This window comes from Rousettus aegyptiacus, unplaced genomic scaffold, assembly GCF_014176215.1.
Source record: "Rousettus aegyptiacus isolate mRouAeg1 unplaced genomic scaffold, mRouAeg1.p scaffold_m13_p_11, whole genome shotgun sequence".
In the NCBI taxonomy this organism is placed as follows: Eukaryota; Metazoa; Chordata; class Mammalia; order Chiroptera; family Pteropodidae; genus Rousettus; species Rousettus aegyptiacus.
The window spans coordinates 50,638,626-50,652,448 of NW_023416286.1; the positions used below are offsets into that span (position 1 = coordinate 50,638,626).

At 35.6% G+C, this 13,823-nt stretch overlaps 1 protein-coding gene across 6 annotated transcripts in view; it reads right to left on the reverse strand.

Moving 5' to 3' along the window:
* Nucleotides 1–13,823, reverse strand: part of MYO16 (myosin XVI) — a 499,709-nt gene that overhangs the window by 235,446 nt on the left and 250,440 nt on the right. For all 6 annotated transcript variants that reach the window (XM_016145252.2, XM_016145250.2, XM_016145255.2 and 3 more), the window contains one exon: nucleotides 6,073–6,190. In XM_016145252.2, the coding sequence (XP_016000738.2) occupies nucleotides 6,073–6,190 (118 nt within the window). The remainder of the gene's footprint in view (nucleotides 1–6,072; nucleotides 6,191–13,823) is intronic.

The window sequence follows — 13,823 nt, forward strand, 5'->3', positions numbered from 1 at the left end:
AAGGTAAAAGGCCTAAATATTTTCCATCTCATTTGCATTAATTCTAAGGTTTAAGCTTCCCAAGTAGGTAACTTGCCTTGGCATATTTACTGTTCAATATTTCTGATTGTTAGTGAATTTCAATTTCCACTTAAATATATGTGAATATCTTCAGGGCACAGAAAAGTTAAGAAGCCAACTATTCTCCACTTTTTAGATGTAGATGAAAGATAAACCTTCATCTTCTTCCCTTTGTAGACCCTTCAGCATATTTCTGCTTTGCCCATCCCAGTGTGATAGAGTGGGCACAAAGAAAGTAGAAAATAGTTCTATTATTAGCATATGCAAACTCTAATTATGAAGATAACTTGGCTCTGATTTTAAAAATAAACCAGAGTTAAATATCAATAACTTTTCTTATCTATTTCACACTCTCAATAATATATGTCCTTCATTGGCATGAATGAGTTCATGATGGCTTTATACAATTTCCTTCCTGAACCGAATAATGACTGCTTTACTTTATTGTTATATTACAATGCCATTCCTTAGATTCATTAATCCAACAAATACTTTATGCATGCCTATTACAAAATCTCTTGATGTAAATGGACTTATATCCTAATAGGAGGCACAGACAACAAACAGCCTGATAAACAATGAAAAGAACAGATTTTGACAAGTGGTATGGAAGAAATAAAGAAGGAAACATGATTTAGAGTCAAGGGGACTAAAATTGAGGACCATGTTGGAAAGAGGGGCTTGGGGAATAAAGAGGGGTTTCTCTGAAGAGTTAACTTGAAATGAAAGTAGTATAGTGAGAGAGACTACTAAAAAGAAACTAGTACAGTAAGAGTGACGTGACCGTACCAGAAGAGCAAAGGAACCTCTAAGGAGCAGAGGAAAAATCAAGGCTTGGCATCACATAGCTAAGGAACTTATATAGTCCAGTGGAGAACGTGGGGTGGGGTAGAGAGTTGGGGATGTGAGAGGTTGTTGGGGACCTAGAGAAGAGGCCTCAAAGGCTGTGATCAGAATGTCACTCTGAAAGAACTGGGAGCCAGGCCTGGGTCTGAGTCAGACTGCCAGGTTGGAGTTGACATTTTGAAGAGGCCAGTGAGGCACTGCATGGATTGAGAGGGGAAATAGCTGAGGCATAATCATATATTTGAAAGCAGCAGTTGATTTAAATTTCTACTGCCTTACTGAAGCATATTAGTTAACATTTACGTATTTAAATGAAGAATCAACATGGAAAAAAAAAAGTAATTCTGAAAACCACACACAAAATAGCTAGGTCTGTGTCCCTTGGCAGGAAGAGTGTTACAAATTAGGCTAAAATCCGAAAATGAAGGAACCCAGAACTTCATCAAAAGTCCTCTAGGAGAATAAAACCAGACTGGCAGTGTCCTCATCCACCATGAAATGAATGACACCACAAGCCTTGAGTCACCCAAGGGCTCCAGGATGGAGACCAATGCCCAGCAGGGCAGCGGCACCAGGATGGGAGGGACATCCTGGGGGCGGCAGAAATGGGATGAGGCAGAAATGAGCTGGCACATACAACTTCTCCTACAGAGGTTCACCTGAACTCACAGGTTGGTGAGCCCTGGGAGAGCCCAAATGCATTACAACATATGAATAATATTTGTTTATCCTGGATTATAAATGGTCAATCAACAGGACAGGCAGAGTGAATTGTACCTAATGGCAAAATAGAGAGAAGTAACTTTAGCCTCCAAAGACTTCAGAGAAGCAGCGTCCAAAGCTCTGAAGTTTTGAAGTCTTAATAGTCTTAATATTAGACAGGCTGATACTTTTCAAACATCTAGCTTACTTTGTTATAATTCAGTGTAAAACAGGAAAAGCATAAGAAATATCAACCAGTCTCAACATTTGTGGTATTTTAAAAACCTTTTAGAACTTCCATTATAGAGATATTCTTGAAGGTTCGAGGAAACGCCATTTCTTCAAATGAAGAGAAAAGAATCTAAGCTTTGAAATGATGGGGGGCGGGGCCAGGAAATGAGTGACTTAAAGAGAAATGTTAACACACTCAATACATGAGAACTCAAAGTGATCGGAACTATAACTGTCCCCACTGAATAGCAGAGAAAAATGAGGCAGAGAAAAGTCAAGTGACCTGCCCGAGGCCCCTGAGATAGAAACAAAAAGAGCTGGGACGAACCCAGGCAGTGCGACTCTAAGGACTGCATAATCACCTACTCCACAGGATGCTCAGGAACTGAGGATCTGGCAAATATTATTCTTTGGACCTACCTGGACATGTTGCTGATGTTGATGGATCAGACACTTTGACCATTCTGGATGCAGTAAAAACACAACCTTATTCACTCTCAATTTCTACTGGTCCTTAACATGCAAGCTTTACAAAAAAGTACAAGAACGAAATATCACAGAAAGAGACCATCCCTATCTCAAGGTAATCATATAGGACAGTAAAACCCTATGTTTTCTGAGATGAAGAGAACTTCTAAAAGTCCTTCAATCAGTGCTTAGTGAATAGCATTCTCTTTAACAATAAATACCCCAGAAGAGAGATAATGTTATTGCCTGACAAATTATCTGGTGAGATTTATCTCGGATAAATAGAACGTTTCAGGTTTGAACCACTCGCTGCCAAATGAGTATGCTATGCTATGCTACGCTAAGCTAAGCTATGCTTTGCTATGCTTTGCTGTACTAGAATGATGCTGTACTCACAGCTAACAGCTAACAAATAGGTGTGATCACATTAGCTTCATGGGCTCTTTAAAATGTAACATAGTAAACATTCAGAGCTTTCAATATAATATTCCTTTACAGCTCTTACCCTAAATTAAACTTACTTCTATATGCTCAGTTGGCTCTACATTCATTTATTCACTGAGTATTTATTGAACGTTGACTTTGTCAGAAATTGTGCTAGATCCTAGGGACACAGCAATGAATACAAATTTAAATCTGGTAGGAAGACAGTCAAGTCTTGGCTCCTTGACAATCCTGTAAGCCTTTAAGGGCAGGACCCAATCCAATTTACTTTTAAGCTAACAACTACCACAACAGTATAAGCACTTCTTTATAAGAGGAGAAGAGGCACAGAGAGAATGCTTTATAACAAGGGAGCCAAAGACTGGAATGATGCATCTACAAACCAAGGAACCCCAAGGATTGGCAGTAACCATCAGAAGTCAAGAAGAGGCCAGGAAGGATTCTCCCCTGGAGATCTGAGAAAGCAGGGCCCTGCTGACATCTTGAATCTACTTCTGGCCACCAGAACTAAAAGACAATAAATTTGTTTTTTTTGGTTTTTTTGTTTTGTTTTGTTTTGTTTTTAAACCACCAAGTTTGTGGTGCATTGTTACAGCAGATCGTGGACACTAACTGCATTCTCTACTGCATTCTCACATTGACTATTTATTCTATGCTAATAGGCACCAGGAGACCATAAATGCTATCAAGTCACTCCACTAACCATCAGAACATCTGATCAGCAGTTAAGAGAGTCCTTCATATTTGGACTTAGAACATGTGGAGCAGTAGGCAGCATCTTTAGAATAATTTAGTACAGGTGAAGCACCTCAGGTCAGACCATTTTAGCACTCTAGGTGTCAACTTTCCTTCTACTTGCAGACATTCAGCCTCAGGGTGAGAAAGCACTTTGCAATCCCGAGGAAGTAGGGTGGAAAGTTCTTGTGATTAAGTGAAGATACTCCTTCTCTGAAACATTTACCAACTCTTTATAGTATATGCATAGTAAATTTTGTGCTCAAGACCTTTCTGTGTGGTAACGAATAATTGAAGACACTTTTTTCCTTGAGTGAAGACACCCATTTTCCTTGAGTGTTTCTTTTCAGTGTAAACGTTTTTAGTTTCTTCAATGCACACTCCAAAGATATAGGGCTTTGATTTTCACTCCCCTAATAAACATTCTCTGAATGCATTCCTTATTTTGCCTCTTAAATACAGGAAACAAAGAGCTGAACTCCCAATCTGACCTCTTCAGACTTCTTCCACCATTTATGTTCAAAGCATTATGCTTCTATTAATGTAGTCTCGACTAGCACTGGCTTTATCTCTTTAGTTATTCGTTCATTTAGTAGTAATTGTTTTATAGTTACAATAAAAAAAAAAACACTATAAAAAACACCATAAAATCATTTTGCCAGAATTTCAATAGAACACAGCAAGAAGCTACCAAACAAATATAAGTGAAAGAAACTGAATTAAGGGTGCTAATTAGGAGAACAGAATGAATAGAAAAACAATATGGAAAGTGAAGAAAGGTGGAGACTACCTACCTACATGGAAGCTTAGATTGCTCTTTTCCTAAGAGGAGAATAAACTCAGTTATGCACAAGCTCAAAGTATACCGAATTTGTGCTCATAGCTCCTTAACAATTCTGAGGGCATTTCAGAACCCTGAAGCACCTCAGGTTGGTCTTTATGAATATTCATTATCCCCTTGTCACAGTGCGCTACCTACAGAAACCGCATGAGAGGTATTTGTGGATTTGATTATGCCGAAGCTGCGTGGACCTGCGTGCTAATAGAAATCTCTATTAACAGAAGGCTCGAGATGTAAATGCTCATTGCAGTGTTTTCCAGTTCTTTATTATATCTGTATGTAATTACTTTCTAAATTAACATTCCTGAAGAAGGAATGTTAAATTCTTGAAGAGGACATGTTAAATTCTATCCAGAAAAAAAATAAATAAACAAAATCAGTAATGAAGAAGACCTTTAGAAGCCAGTTACTGTATCTTCACTTTGGTAAAGGGAATATCGAATTGAGGAAAAAATAAAGTCATGAGAGTGATAGCCCAGACAAGCAAACGCGCCTCTGTGCCAACTGTGCAAGAATGTGAGTGGCCAGCTTGACTAGCGTGGGGCTAGAACAAACAGCACTCGCACACTTCAGCATTCACAAGAAGCTCTTGGGAATCTTGTTAGACGCGGGATCCCAGTCAGCGAGTCTGCAGTGTGCCCTAACAGTCCTCATTTCTAACAAGCTCCAAATTATGCCCACGGTGCCTATCTTTGGTCACACACTGAAGTGGCAAAGGACTGGAACCCATAGCTTTTGGACCTTCCCATCCCCCTCTAGCTTCTCTGGCTCCAATCATTGGTCACTGAAAGCTCATGGAAATTATGATCGTACAAAAGAGTTCATTCAGGCTGTGAATTTCATTTGGAGGGACAGTCTCACCAAGATGAAGACATTTCTTCTCTGAGGTTTTCCTAAAACTGTACACATCCAAATAAAGCTCTAAGCCATGGATTAAAAAATAAATGAACTGCAGAACTTAAGCTTCTAACTTCAACATCTAAAATTATTTTTTCTTACTTTTTAATGCATATTTTTACTGAATTTCACTTCATAAAAATTGATTTTGGCATCCACTTACTGCAAAGCACAGGGTTTTTGTTTCTGAATTATTGTTAAAACTGATTTATGTTTCTTGAAGGGAAATTAGCATAACTGGAAAATGCAAAATAAAATTAATATCTTTCGAAAATCATTAAAATTAGCAAATGTTAATTTGCATGAATAATCTGTTTGGATTAGAAAGATGTAAAATCCTAAGTGACTTATAGATTAGTTGAATTTTAAATAAAGAGTCTAAAAATTCATTAAATATCTAAACCAAATAAGAAATAGTTCTCTTTGGGTTCAGTTGGGTGATTATTTTGATGTTTCAATAATTCAGTTTTAAAAATATAAATTTAGTTTTATTTAAAATAGATTTTAATGTATGTTATGTGAATTACATACTCATTATAATTTATTTTAATTATTTGAATAAATATGACTCATTTCAGATCTTTTGGGTTTGATTCTGTGTTATACAGTTTATACAATAACCCTCTCGAAAAGTTCACCTTGCATTTCAGAATATTTCCTAATTTAAAATACTTTTAGAACTCATAATCTAACATCTCAGATAAGTGTACCGCGCGCACACACACACACACACACACACACACACACACACACAGAATGCACAATAGTCACTGTGGTTGCCATGCTCAGTGTCTCTCTGCCCTCTCCTGGCAGCAAATGAAATCTCCCTTTGTTAATTTTAAACTTACCTCCAGTTAAGTGTTTTTTTCTCTCACAGAACTGTAGTTCAAAATACTTTATGAAGCAACTGGACAGATCATTGAGAGTTGTCTTGGCATGTCCGAAGGCTTCTAAGATGCACATGGCCTGTAGTAAAAGCAACATTTATTGAACTACTCATTTTTTACATAATTAGGAAATACTAGCAAAGATTCAGGGAATATTCCCTCATCTGAGAGGCTCTCCATTGTTCATATAATACCATGTTAGATTTTTGAGGTCACTGTCCTCAACTACAAACTACGGTAGTCCCCCCCATCTGTGGTTTTGCTTTCCAAGGTTTCAGTTATCTGCAGTCAACCATGGTTCAAAAATATTAAATGGAAAAATCCAGAAATAAACAACTCATAATTTTTTAATTGCACAGTTCTGAAAAATGTGATGAAATCTTGGATGCCCCTGCTGCATCACCCCGGGAACGAGTCAGACCCTTGTCTAGCGCATCCACACTGTATAAGCTCCCCACCCCTCAGTCACTTAGTAACCTTCTCAGTTATTAGATCAACTGGCACAGTATCACAGTGCTCACATTCAAGTAACCCTTATTTTACTCAATAATGCCACATTCTTATAACTTTTATTACAGAATAGTTATAATTGTTTTATTTTACTATTTGTTCTTGTTGTGAATTTCTTAGTGTACCTAACTTAAAAAGGCATGTATCCATAGAAAATGTATATAGAGATAAAATGTGTATAGAAAATCATGTGCACATATGTATATTTTTGTAGTTTTAGAGAGAAATTAGAGTTAACATAAGCAATATTCAGAATTTCTTTGAAAAATGATAAATTCACTTAAAAAATCAGATTGTAACTTTCTTTTAATTTACTTACTTTAAAAACTCTTTTCAACACTGAGCCCCTACATAACCCTCCCTTTACTCTGTTATTGCTGCATGCCAACCATTTTCCCACAGAAACAAGAATAAGAATTCTAGATGAAGCTGTGTTATCCAGTGTGTCTTCTTCCCATGTGCTCTCTTTTAGAAGTGGAGAGTTTGGAGCTTTAAAAATGTCATTAAAAAAGCAAATCGGGCCAACATAGCATCTGAAATTATTTCTTGACATGTTTTCTTAAATGCTGGCTATAGAACAAACACCATTTCATCTCATGGTTGATTGTGCCTGTGATAATGATAATGACCAAGCCGTTCTCCAGAGTATGAAAACCTGGAAGGTCAAGGTGCTTTTCTATCTTTCAAGATATCGATAAAGTTAAATCAGTTCCTGCACCAGCCACAAGAGAGAGCACAATAATATCTTATTGATACACTGGGTGGTGGTGATTCCTTATCCTCTCTGGTGACAGTATTTTTTTGAGAATTTTATTCAAAATTTTAAAAAATCATTTTAGTCCTAATTTTTAATTTTCTGAATACCGTTATACGAAGGCATTGAATTCACCTGAAGACAGTTCATATTTTTGAAGAATTATAAAACACTTTGATGTTAAAAAAAAAAAGGAGTTGAGTAGTGGTAATAGTGAAATATATTTTAAAATCTATTCTTGAAGTTTGAACTTTTGGAGAGAAATATACACAGAATCTATAGAACTCTATGATTTAAGTGTCTTTTTATAGTAACCTAATTTTAATAATCAGAACAGTGATTTGAGGGTAGTGATTGCAAAAAATGTTTTCTGAAAAATAATTATAAATAGTATTATGAAAGTCCTACTTTTGCTTCTTTTCCAATAATTTAATATTAAATATATAGTGAAATTAATAATGTAATTATGATATTTTGAACATTTATATTAAATGACTAAAAATTAATAAAATATAGAAATAAATTTTTAAAAATATTTTGGCTTCTAGTTATTTTGGAGCTGCATCTGATAATAAACTGATTTTTTATCATTCTATAGAAAGGATATAAAAGATAATTTATGACATGTGCCCAAATAGGAAGTATACGGTAAAGGTTCAATGTACGTGCTTTGGAATGAGAAGTAGCTGCCCTCACATTCCAGTTCTACGAATGACAAATTACATAACATCTAGCAAATTGTTAAAATTCTCTGAACCTCATTTTCCTCCATCCTAACACAGGAATGCCTCCTTCAGTGTTTATTGGCATCAGATGTATAAAACCCTCAGATTGGTGTCTGGCGCATACTAAGCATTCAACAAATAACAAAAATTAATTTTATTTATATTAATAGGAAACATTTATATTTTGTTTACTATGTACCAGACACTATTCTGGGGGGCATGTATATATATACACACATATATATCTATTTGTGTCTATATATAAAGTTATGTATCTTCATATGTAGTTATATATAAACATGTGTATAAATGCATGTGTGTTTACAATAAAAGAAATTGAGAGATTAAGTAACTTTCTCAAGGTTCAGAGCTTGTAAATAGTGGATCTGGGATTTGAAACAAGCAATCTCTCTACCAAATTGTATGCTGAATCACTATATCACAGGTCTATTAGTGCTGAAATAACAATGAAGACATATAAGCATAAAATTAATATAAAACTAAAGCCATTAAATAAAATATAAATACATGGCATTCTCTCATTATGCTTTTCTGGTCCACAATTCAAGAGTAAAATACTAAACTCTGAAATAACCAGTGGTTTTTATCTAAAATTAGCCACTTGGCCAATAGATGGCACTAAACAAATGTGTTAAAAGTAATACTGAGCAAATATAAATCTGATATTAATTCCACTATTCATTTTGACTTTGAAACAAATAGTAACATTGTAGTGTAATAAAACACATAAAAAGAGTTGGCAAAGGAAATTAAGTATATATTTCCTTAGTATTTACTGATTTAAATGTTGGCTTGATTTTTTTCTGCTTACATTGTATGGTATTTTTTTCTATAAAATTTTAATAGTTATGGAATTAAAAGTTATGCATTAATATCTTGGTAGTTAACTTATTGTGTGTTCTAAAAACAAACACTTGAGTCCTCCTCAATGAAAAATAATGGCTTAATTAAGCTGACCCTATCACTCTGCTTTATGAAAGCATTGCTCAATAAGTAATTTGAATGGAATTGAATGTTTCTTAAAGTTGAAATTCAATTGGGCCAGAATTAGTGAAAAGTCTCAGGCAGCTTCTTTTCCTTCCAAAACATGATTTTCCTCTTCCAATAAACTTATGGCCATGAAAAATCCCCTGCTTTCACAGTTTGAAATTCACATACAGAAATTGTAAACAACAGCCTTCTTAACTGATCTTATCTGCTTTGAAATTGTACAGGGGAACAAAAGCAATATCTATGGTGACAGGATTCAAACCCATCTGCCCACTGTGGAAAGCACACTCTGAAGCCCATTTCAGAGGCAGAATGTAGACCTGTGTAGACTTTTTAGGACAGGGCAATTGAAGTTTAAGACCAAAATTCAGAAACATCACAGCTGAGTGCCACTTACATATACATGTATTACCTACATAAAACACCACAATCGTCTTTGTTGCTCAGTGCTGGGTTCTCCCTCACCATCCAGGTACCACCTAAATCTCCTTCACGTCCTCTCTGGACCTTCTTCATGGGCAGTACAGCTTACCATGATGGCACGAAACTTTTGAACGGCCAACTTCTATCCAAACCCCTTCATTTTGTGCTTCTCCTCCCCACACTCCAGATTATAATCTTTAATTTACAAATCTTTAATCATGCCATCATCAATGTAAACCACAAGGAAAGTGTTCTCTATTCCACAGCCTCTGCGAGATTCTCTGTTGACAATCATCCCAGTATGTCCTCCCTTTTATGTTCCCACTATTCTTTCACTAATTATTCTTCGGTAACTACTGATTACAATAACCTCTAAGACGGTTTTCCTCTCAAACTATACCAAGATCCAGGGCAAAATTGTTTGCTCTAAACTCAAGGAGTGTTTCCCAATGGAAGATGTTTGTCGTGCATGTCGTCCCAAGCAGCAGCACCATGCGCCATGCCTCACCATCTAACCTGGTCGGACTGGCTCTCTCATTCAGCTCGCTCACTCCTCTCCGGGCGCCTAACGAAGGTTTCTTTTGTCTCATCTTGCACTAATTTCTACCTTTCTACTGAATAGCTCCTTATGTTAAAGATGCTCCTTTTTTTTTTTTTTTTTACCGATCTCCTTAATTAGGTTTTTCTTTCACACAGCAAGTACAATTTTTGTCTCTTAAATGTATATAATTTCAATAAACCCATGATGTTGTAAGGATTTAGTCACTTCATAAATTTATCCAATGCTTGTATTTAATTCTTGGATATAGACTTGGATGCTGTGCAAAAACTGTGGCTGGCAATTTTCAAGAATGTCTTGGACACTGAATGATATTCATGCAGATGATAATTTAAAGTAAAACAAAAAAGGGACAATTGACATGAAGTTTAAGCCATACTCAAACCTGGGAAAGATTATTTCATGAGACTAGAAATCATTTACTTAGGAAATTCTTAATTTTCCTTGAAGAACGAATAAAACAGAAAATATGAATTAGAAAGTTTTACTTGAAATTTGCATTGACATTATAATATTGATTCCTTATGTTAATTAATTTTGGAAGAGTTAGATCTATCTTATCCAAAGAAATGTATTCGCTTAAGCTAAAATGCAAAACCAATTTAAATAAGGTAATCTAGAGTGCATTTTAGAAATTACATAGCCTTGCTCTTTCTCAAAGGTCATTTTAATAATCGTTTTAGTCTATAATTTACACTGGGGACTACTCTTCCTTGTCATTACAATTAAGCTAATAGTTCCTGTTATTCTATTAGTTAACCTGAGTCTATTTTATAACTGTTGTTTTATAAATTCTCCAATTCTTAACTGTCAGTAGTCAGTATATTACAATATCTGAACAAAGAAGATAATTTATGTTATTCTTTTCCAGTTGACCCAAAATGATAATTTATCTTGAACACTGCTGTAGAATAATGCAAGTGCTCAATATAATTTGAGCTTAATAAATGATTATGAATTAAAGTCATTAATGAACACATGATACCATGGATACATTGCAGAATTTATTTATTAAATATTCCTCATAAAGAAAATAATCTCTAGAATCAGTCATAAGTGTGGGAATCCATAAAGGCAGATTTAAGGCCTTCTTAATCAAAAGTAGAAAATATAAGGAAATAAAATTAATACACTGATTAAATATAAGTTCTTCTCATTTCTAAATGAGAACTCCAATACTAAAATTTCCAGAACATTCCATGTAGACATTACCATGGCAGAAATAACTCTGACCTGTAGCCGCAAGGTCAAAAAGGCAGATGACACAAAAACTAACATAAATAACACAATATTCACTGTGTGATAATTTTCTAGATTTTTTAATGTATAAACCTTTAGATGGCATTATTTTAGAAAATGATCTAAGAAAACAGCAACTGTGTTTATTCCAATGTAATGATATTTCAAATATAAAATTGCCGAATGAAGCTCAAGTGAATTTCTGCAAAGAAGTGTGTAGTGAGGCCTGCATGCAAGAGATTCTGGAGGAGAAAGCTTTGTAAAGTTGTGACTATGCATCATTATATTTGCAAACTTCACTTTTTAATACATGCCGAGAGAGGGTACTAGTACAGCATGGCCTATAATGTGTATAATGTACTTATTTTTTTGTCAAATAAATGATGTAGCATATAGGGATATCATTGTCTTGCATGTTAAACAGAGAATGTTGATTTATTTTGAACAAAACTTATTATGTGTGTAAAAAATAAAATATAACTTTTCATATAAATAAATTTAATGGGTTTTTTTTTGTCCTGAAGAGGTAATTCAATTTTTAACAAATATATCTTCCCTAATCTTGACCAAAAAAAAATAATGATTATTACAAAAGAAGAAGAGGAAGAAAGAAAATTTCCACTAACTAAAGGTAGACAAGACAGAACAAAAAATGACAATGTTGGTTCTATAAACACTCTGTATCTCTGTATCTCTGTATCTCTCTCTCTCTCTCTCTCTCTCTCTCACACACACACACACACATGCACACACACATTTATAGGGCTCTGATGTTATACAAACGGTTTATCCATATTAAATTTATTTGATACACTAGGGTAAGTTAATTAGGTAACTTGAGATAACTGTTTTCTATGTACTGTACTGTATTCATGTATTCATTCATTCACCACATAGAAACTGAGTCCTATGATGTGGCAGGCTGTAAGACAGTGTCTCTGAATTCAAGGGACATGTACATGGAAGCTACTTAAGATATTTGTTGAATAATGAAATAACCCATGAGACATCACGGCCCAGTTTGAGAGAGATAGAGAGGGATATGTGTACAAAAATGGCTTCAGCAAGAACAAGAGAAGTAATTCTTCTATGAGGCTAGTGAATTAAATGACACCACCCTGAAAATTGCTGAGCCATGCTGATTTACTGGATTTGATCTCCAGGGAATAGTCATGCAGTTTTGAGCAAGGGTGTTGTTGTGATACAGGCTGCTAGTGTTTCACCAAAATCAGTTCTCCTCTCCTTCCATCTAATAGTATCAGCTAAGCACTCGGCTGCCTCTTTAGATACAAGTTCTAACTGCACAGCTTATTGACTGAGTCCAAGACTGTCATTGTGAGCAGAAGCCACACACACACCTCCTACTAACAAAATCAGCCACCTCCCTGCACTTGTGCTTCCTGTTCCCTTCCCCTGAGCTGAATGGAATACAGATGCCTCACCATGGAGGCAGGGATAGGTGCCCTGGGAAAGACAGAACAAAGAGAATGAAAGAAACTGCGCTCTGATTGACGCTGGGGAGCAGAACTGCCCTGTCAGCTGAGACTGGCTATGTGTACCCGCATCAGAAGACGATTGAAAATGGGAGATGCAAGGAAACACATTAGGAGACTGTTCAAGAAAATGTGAAGAAAGAAGATGATGGTCTCAATGACAGTGATGATCTTGGACCTAAAAAATTAGGTTTGGCTAAAGAGCTAGGGTTAACAGGATATTGTGAGTGAACAGGAGGCAGAGAGGTTGGAGTCAATGTGAATTTCAGGTTTCTGGCTGCAGAAATTAAAGTGATTGTGCCATTTATTGTGACGGGTCACCTGGAAAATTCTGGTGATAAGGAAGATGACAAATTAAATTCTAGATGTCTTTGAGGCACACTGTGGGATGTCCAGAAAGGCTATTGGACAGGCAGGTCTGCATCTTAAGGAGCAGAGGGATGTGATTAGGATGGGAAGTGAGAGCATGTGAATGGGACCGAATCATAGGGCCAGTGGTTATAAGCAAGGGGATAGTGTAGAATCCTTGAGTCCTCTAAAATAATAGAACTTTTGTCTCAATCTTAGAAGAATCATCAAGAAACTTAAATTACTCTAAGGTGATATTCCTATAGAAACGCTAAAGTGTGGAGAATTAGCTTTGTAAGTAAAGGCTCCGGAGCAGTACACTTCTGAGTTATGATTATTTTTCTTTGATTATTATCATCTTTTTGTCTGTTCTCTACCACAGAGGTTCCCTCTTGCATGCATGTTCAATAGCAAGAGTTTTCTAGTAACCCTTCCAATAATAGTCTGTGATAGGGAAAAAAAAACCTGTTAACAAAACTTGCTAGAACCGTGTACAAATGAATCAGTCTATGGACAAGTACCTGTGTGTGTCTCTTTGCGTAAAATTTCATAATATTTCTGAGTTTTTTTGTGTGAAATTTGTGACCTTTATCTGAGCTGCTAATAGGTCTTCTTCCTCCTTGAATCCTGATAGTATTTTAGGTAAATAA